Source organism: Montipora capricornis, chromosome 8 (assembly GCF_036669925.1).
Source record: "Montipora capricornis isolate CH-2021 chromosome 8, ASM3666992v2, whole genome shotgun sequence".
In the NCBI taxonomy this organism is placed as follows: domain Eukaryota; kingdom Metazoa; phylum Cnidaria; class Anthozoa; order Scleractinia; family Acroporidae; genus Montipora; species Montipora capricornis.
Genome location: NC_090890.1, coordinates 43,467,365 through 43,474,864, shown reverse-complemented (window position 1 = coordinate 43,474,864; position 7,500 = coordinate 43,467,365). Strand labels below are relative to the sequence as shown.

At 39.5% G+C, this 7,500-nt stretch overlaps 1 protein-coding gene across 1 annotated transcript in view; it reads right to left on the bottom strand.

Annotated features, from left to right (window-relative positions):
• The window catches only part of LOC138059719 (trinucleotide repeat-containing gene 6C protein-like), a 28,275-nt gene that overhangs the window by 5,410 nt on the left and 15,365 nt on the right, over positions 1-7,500 (bottom strand). Inside the window, exons 12-21 of the mRNA XM_068905324.1 lie at positions 7,337-7,411; positions 7,148-7,224; positions 5,862-6,018; positions 5,476-5,497; positions 5,137-5,174; positions 4,007-4,199; positions 2,387-3,624; positions 1,458-1,532; positions 600-657; positions 1-347 (exon numbers count right to left, since the gene is read on the bottom strand). The exon at positions 1-347 is cut by the window's left edge and continues 1,905 nt beyond it. Of these exons, the coding sequence (XP_068761425.1) occupies positions 1-347; positions 600-657; positions 1,458-1,532; positions 2,387-3,624; positions 4,007-4,199; positions 5,137-5,174; positions 5,476-5,497; positions 5,862-6,018; positions 7,148-7,224; positions 7,337-7,411 (2,280 nt within the window). The remainder of the gene's footprint in view (positions 348-599; positions 658-1,457; positions 1,533-2,386; positions 3,625-4,006; positions 4,200-5,136; positions 5,175-5,475; positions 5,498-5,861; positions 6,019-7,147; positions 7,225-7,336; positions 7,412-7,500) is intronic.

Here is a 7,500-nt window from a genome sequence, read left to right as displayed (position 1 = left end):
TTCGTTATCTGCATCCTCTTGAGTATCTTCCGTTTTAGATGTAGGAATAGCGTCTGCAATTTTACTCTGTTGATGGATGGAAGGGGTTGTTTCACTTAACGGAGAATCTGATTTAGGAAGTGAGAGTTCAGATGGTGCCTGTTTGGGATCAGGCTTAGCTTCTCCAAGATTTTGTTGTTCTGTTTGTTGCTGCTGCTGTTGAAGTTTTCGACGCTGTTTTCTGTTAAGTTTATTCTGACTTTGCTGCTGTTGTAGTTGGATTCTTGCAGCTTCTGCTGGATCAGGTTCTTCAGGCAATGCAGACATCTGATCTCCACTTTCACTCAGGTTCATTGCAAGCAGATCTCCTGAAACAAATTAAGAACTTGTGTGAGGCAGGCTTTGGCCATATTAACCTTCCTATATCACCCAGTAAATACACTTTCGTCACAGCGAGTTTTTCCTCTGATGTTTGAGTGAAAATCAAGGCACAGTAGCCGACGGTGAGAGGCAAATTTCTGACATCATAAAAACAAAAGAGATGTCAGAAAATTCATCATAGACAGCGGTATACCGCCAGTGACCGGCTTTTAATGAAGCTTTTAAATGATAAACTTTACCTATTGCACTCTCTATGTTCATGTGATTTGCCTTCAGTGCTCTTTCAGCATCCTCTTGCTGCAAGAAATCAAAATAATCTTAATTTTTTTACTGATATGCGTATCATGGAAGTTACTAAGTTAATCTAGATTTATGTCCTGCAATTTAATATGAAAACCACAACATTCTACTGCAAAGCTAACTCCCTGGCAGGGGACTGGCAATGCACCATTGTGTTACCACACATGAGGGAGCTTAAGCAGGTGCGATTTTGAGACGCAGGCTGCAACCGAAAGATGACATTTTGCATACCAGGACAGTGGTGTCTCTCAGATTTATAAACTAATAATCTCTAATGGAGAAAAGATACTATGCAATGTAAATATGGTCGTGTGGAGACATTAGTTAAAAGGGAAAACAGCTCACTTCCGGTTGCCATCTGCGTCTCGAACACACATGTGCTCAAGCTCCCTATGATAAGCTGTCAGTGACCTGTCACTTACAGCGTTTACCAGTCACATGCACCACTCAACGACACTTTTTAAAAATATCTCAAAAGTAAAATTTCAGTGGATGCCAATCAAATGTTTCCATGACAATAATCCTGTTCATTTGGCAGCATTTGAATTCATCAAGGAAACATTTGCTTGATGTCCGCCAAAATTTTAGTTTTGAAATGTGAAAAAAAATGTTGTTGAGGGGCCCGTGTGACTGGTAACTGCTGCAACTACCAGCTTACTAAAGAAGACACTACATCAGAAGACTGTTGGTTGACTGTTGGTGAGCTGTTACTCAGTGGCAAACACAATCAACCAGAAAAAAAAGCAAAGCAGTAATATAACTCATTGTAAAACTGAGGAAAAAATTCAACCACTTACCTTAAAGCCCATGTCAAGCAGTTGCTTCAACGATCGCGTCATCCAAGCATTAGAGTCATTGGCAGGTTTAGGGGCCTACACCACCCAAATTATTAACAAAGCAAAAAAGGTAAGACATTAGGCACTATTTAAAACAAACCTCAAAAGTTTGACTGGCCAATATAGATCCTGTTGCTAAATACCATTTTTGGATCACAATGGATTCAAAGGATGTTGCAAAAGATGGAAGAAGAAAGAGAAGAGGGGCACTCATTGCTCTGCTGGTTAGTAAGTGGCTTTGTTATTAAAGGGTCCTCTAAAAAGTTGACAGTTAATCATCCTGGTCACAACTTTCAACCTGCATACTGTTTTAGTCTTGCATCAACTATAGAACGGGAAGCTCTGATGTGATTGATTCATTTTCAGTGGCTGTAATTCATACATTGTCCACTGTCTTTCCCAGGGAACAATTCACTTAAACAGCAAGGGTTGAAATGCACCAATCACAGCTGCATAAACTAACAACAAAACAGTAGAGCATCCTTCACTATCTACAGCTGATGAGTTGGGCCACACTGCAAGACCTAAAAGAATACTTTATTTCAGGGGTTTCCAATTTGATACCCAGGATCTTATTTTTTCTGTGGCTACAGCAAAGCTTTGAGTACCAATCAAGATGAAGGACCACTGTTGGCTTTCACTCACACTAACTTCAGAGGCGACCACTGACATCAAATAAAGAGACTTCACATTCCCCTAGCCCTTGATGTAACCGTTTAAAAAATGCTTTGAAAGTAGCATAGACACACAGCCTTTCGACCATTTGCAGTAAAATGTCTTCAAAAACACTGCATCACTTTCATGACCTCTTTAAGCTATAATGCCAGTGTCTGGCCATGCCTCTACTCACAGATGTGGCACAAAGATTGCAAAAAAAAAATTTCTCTTACCCTGTTACGTTTGGAAGCAGTGGTCCACCCATCCAATGATTCCTCAGACCCTTCTTCGTGTTCCACTGTCTCCTGACCCCAATCCAAGTCCCCTAATGGTACCCCTGTACTTTCAAGCCATTGAGAAACTTTGCTGTTACAAGAACCCTTGAGGTCGGAGGACTCAGATTTCTGAGCAACATTGTCCCAACATGATGTGCCAGTAATATCAGCAGAAGTAGCTCCCCAACCAGATGAACTAGTTGAGGGCATGTCACCCCACCCTGTTACAGTCATTTTAGAGGTTGAGTTCTGTGTAACACTTTGCTCTGATTTTACATCCACTCCAGAATTAGGAACCACGTTTTGTGGAGCAGGTTCCTTTGTAGTTTTTAATCCTCCAGGAGATGAATTCGGTTCAGTCCACTTAAGATCAGACTCAGCTGGGGTTCCACCCCATGAAGCAGTCACAAGATTACTTCCCGAGTTTATTTCTGTTGGTTGTTTCGGCTTTGTGCCCTTTCCAGGTGTTTTACTCCAGCCGTCAGTGTCAAATGCATTCAAGTTGTTTGCAAACCCTCCTTTTGAAGATTCACTGCTTAACACTGATGCTGCTGAGTCCTTAGGATTCAAACCACCCTCCCAGTTCGAACTAGTTCCAATAATCCCTCCCAGCCCACCCTTAGCCACTCCATCCCAACCTGCTGCAAGAGAACTGTTTTCCTTTGCACTCACTGCATCAGCAGCGTCAATAGCTTTATCAATGGAGTCATCCATAACGATGTCCCAGTTTTCAGATGAGGAAGGATACACCCCAGACCAATGATTAGAAGGTAGCAACTTTTTGTCCACATTGGAAACAACATTTCCTTGGACAGTGGAACCAGTATTTTCTGATTTACCACCCATGGAAGAAACAGAAGTTTTTGGAGAAGAGTCTCTAGAATACTGGCCCTTTTCAGAGCCAGGGTCATTACCTGTAGTTTCTAATTTATCCCCAATTGTTCCTTTTGATCCCACAGTAGGCCATGTCTCTTTATCACCCTCATCAACAACAACTTTATCCCATGTCCCTTCTTTATTGCCCCAAAGTCTGTCCTCTGTACCCCATTTATCAGCATCATCCCAAGTGTCCAAAGAATTGCCCCATCCTGATCCTTTGCCAGGTGCCCCCTGAGTCCATCCCGAGTCATCCATTGGTTCAATAATGTCAGCATATTCCTTTGATGCAAAACGATTTGGATCCTTCTTCTTTCCAACTATAAATGAGAATTTTAAAAACAGAGAATTTCAATCAGAGAACTGCATCTAATTGGGCAAGCACTTTCAATGTTGTACCCAATTCAAATCTTCCAGGATTAAGATTGTTTGAGTCTTGTATTTGCATGATAATGTAGCACTCATATTTAAATGATATGGAAATACCTGGAAAAAAACGTTTTATTCCTAAAGGGTTTGAATTGAGTACAACACTGAGTTAGCCAAATAGGTCTATTTGGTTCCCAAAACATTACACGGCCCTTTGAAACTTATGAACCTTTATTATCACTGTTCTTGACACATCAGTTCTGCACTCAGAAATCCTACAAATATATTGCCACAGGTTAAAGTTCACAAAAAATAACAATTATTTTTCATCACCTGTAGGTTGCGGTTTTGCTTGAACTTTGGTTTGTTGTGGGACTGATGGCTGCTGTAATGTTTGCTGCTGCAGAGGTTGTGTGTACTGTGTTTGTTGTTCCTTTTGTTTCATTTTCTTTTGAAATCGTGGTGGTATTTCCCTTGGGTACTGCTGTTGATCTGTCCGTTGCTGTTGCTGCTGTCTTTTCATGCTCTGCGCAAGGAAACAAGCAAGAGAATTTTTAATAACTTTGACTCACAAACGCACCACTTTCAATATATGCCCACAGCACAGTCCACTTTATGTCATGGTTTTAACTATCTTGGTTTTAAACTTTTTAACCCGCTTTTTTCTTATGTTTCAATTTAACATTATGAAATACGTACACATAATTATATGCTATAGTCTCGTTTGAAAAACAAGACATTTTGGCAATTTTCCATTGTGTGTGACCAGTAATCTAACATTGGAAAACAGTGAAACAATAACTTGATTCTCATGTCAAATCCTACCATGAGCTAAATTGAAAATGTGACCAGAAATGCCAATAATTCAATGCACAACAATTTTGTTAAGTGACAAGATGCGTCCCCTTGCTCTTCCACTCAACTTCAACTTCAACATCAACATCACTGACGCCTGGGAATACAGACAGTTAAGCTCACAAGGTTGTACCCAAACTCATTTCCACAAGGAAAGATAAGCAGCTGTATTTACCCTTGCCAAAATATAACGCTTCTTCTTACACTTACCATATTGCTACGGAAATATAGCAGCTGCGTAGACTTAAAAGAGGCACTTTGTGTTGGATAACAAACTTGAGTGTGAATCTAATAGGACAACATGAAATGGAGGCCAATGTCACATGCAAATTATCTTCCCCCACATTAGCCTCCATTTCATGCTAGATCCAGTCTAACCATCAGAATATAAAAACTGGCCTCTTGCATGCGTTTCTCCAAAGCAACAAATTCTAAAAAAAATCCTGTGTTGTCCTCTGTGTTCTTGAATCGAAATTAACCATACTTCGTCAAATAGCCAACAAGTTGCCATCTTCCAGCTTGGTTTCTCAAAGGCTGTCATGTTTATTTGATTGGCTACTTTCATTTAAAAGCAGGTCAACAAAAAAAAACATTTTTCTAACAATTACCTGATTTTTGTTTGCAGCTTTTTCTTTGTCCTCTTTTTCTAAAAACATAAGCAACAAATGAAAGAGTAACAAAACTTTTCCAATGTCAGACAGTGTTCCCTAAATGACAATCAAGATTTAAAGGCCACAGTTACCCACGACACATTGCCAATACTATATTAATAGAAACTACTGAAGACATCATTGTGCAGCCAATCAGATCACATGTTTTGACCATACAGCATTTAAAAACAACAAATGACTACAATGACGTTTGAGCAAATAAGGGCCTTTAAATGAAAACATACATCAAAGGCTCAACAATGATTAACAACAAATTGATTTCACCATGAATACTACCTTTTGCAGCTTGCTGGGCAGCCTGAAACACACAAAAAAAATGTTGTGTTAGTGAAGCCACAAGAGCTTCATGTTTGATCCTCCAGTCACAACTCGGTCACTTTCAAAAAACAATAGTTTCAGTAACAGAAAGCTACAGTACTTACAGTATAACTAAGGTAGGAAACAAATCACCTATGACAATCACCCAATATTTTGCTGTCATTGTTTTGAGAACAAAAAAGAAAAGAATTCCCTGAACAGGCCCAAGGGGCAAACTGAAGGGTTCACACCACAAGTTACTGGTAACAAAGAGAGACACGTCTGCTCCATCACTTTATTTCAAAAGCTTCAGGATAATTTTGAAAGTGAACCAAAAGATATTTGTCTAGGACAGTAATGAGTACCTTTTTGGCTGCTCTCTCTTTTTCAGCTTTTTCCCTCTCAGCCTTCTTTCTTTTCTCTTCCTCCTCTTTTCGCTTTTTTTCTTCCTCCTGCTGGCGCCGTCTCTTCTCCTCTCTCTCCTGTTCCAGCTTCTGTTGTCTTTCACGTTCCTTTTGCTCTCTGGTAATTATTATTTCAAATATTACTTGTAATTTAAAAACACTTTTTATTCAATCTACATAAAAATACCTTGGGACTTTGCAATACCGTTAACTTTTTTCGTTGGAGGGGTGATCTTAAACTGGAAGGTTGGGTTGGTTGCAAGTCAAGGGAGGTAACCATAAAAAATCCCCCCCCCCCCCCTTCCCTGCCAAATAGGGTGTAATAACGTTATTCAAGGAAGTTATCATGGGGTGTGTATTATCCAGGGAAACATGGCAGAGTATTGGTACCAAACGCCATCCAACCAGCTCATCGACCTACCAATTGGCCAACTGTCAACCAACACGTCAGTCATCAACAATCTTTGAACCTCCTGTCATAGGTCGGTAAGGTGGTGGTCTGTCCACAGCATGTTGGCCAGTGATCAATTTTCTAACATAACCGTTTTACCTTGTCAAACAATAATTTTATTGTACAAGAATTGGTAACGAAGTTTTTAACTTTTTCACCTTCTTAAATATGCGGGAATTTGTTGAGCTTCGTCAGTAATAAGCTGCAATAACAAACTTTCTAGTTGGACCCCATCTTCTTTTTCTCAACCCAATCTTTTCATGTCCTAGTCATCTCAACCCAGCCCCAAATTATTGAGAAGAGATTTTTTTAGTTACGTAATTGTCTTCATTAATTTTGATTTTCACAGACTTAAATGCTTTGGGAGGGAACAGTTTAAACTCTTTATTTATTCACTTTCTATAGGCCTCATCACACAGCGGCCATGTTGAGTCCCAAAGGACTGAAAACTTTTGTTTTTGCTCACTGAAACTTGTTCCCAAACATTTCAACTCGAGGCTCGGGGTACGAAATCTATTGTCAATGGCCAATATGGCTGCCACGTGAATAAGGTACAATGGTCATTCACTTTTAGATATGTGCTGGCTTTCAGAAGTGTTTAAAGACTTGGCTGAGAGCAAAGGGTCTGACCATATTTACAACTGTTTTCATGTTTTTACTTGTCAGCTCACGTTGGTTGCGTCTCAGTGATGTGTTGGTTGATGCATTAGTTGGAGCAGATTTGTTACCATTACCATGTGCCAGACCAAAATTCTGAGATCAGCTTAATCAGACTAAGAAACGCCAAATTTCTCACTTTTCACGCCTTTTTCTCTCTTCATTCTGTGCCTTGACTCTCTCTTCTTCAAGGCGTTTCTGTTTTTCGGCCTCCAGCTAGAAAAAGACAGAACCGTTTTTAAGTGCCTTAAAACCTTCACCGGTAGTATAAAATGTGGTAGCTAAAAATGAAGATTACAGGTTTCTTTCATCAAAAATGTCATTAAACCTGTTTTCTCTGTTTTTCTTTCTCTTCTTCTTCTTTCCTTTTCTCTTCTAATTCAATTGCAATCTTCTCCATTTCCTGCAAAAAATATCATTTCATGTAACATCTACATCTATCTCCATAGTTTCCACTAATAACATTATTATTTAATGTAGGCTAGTTAAATT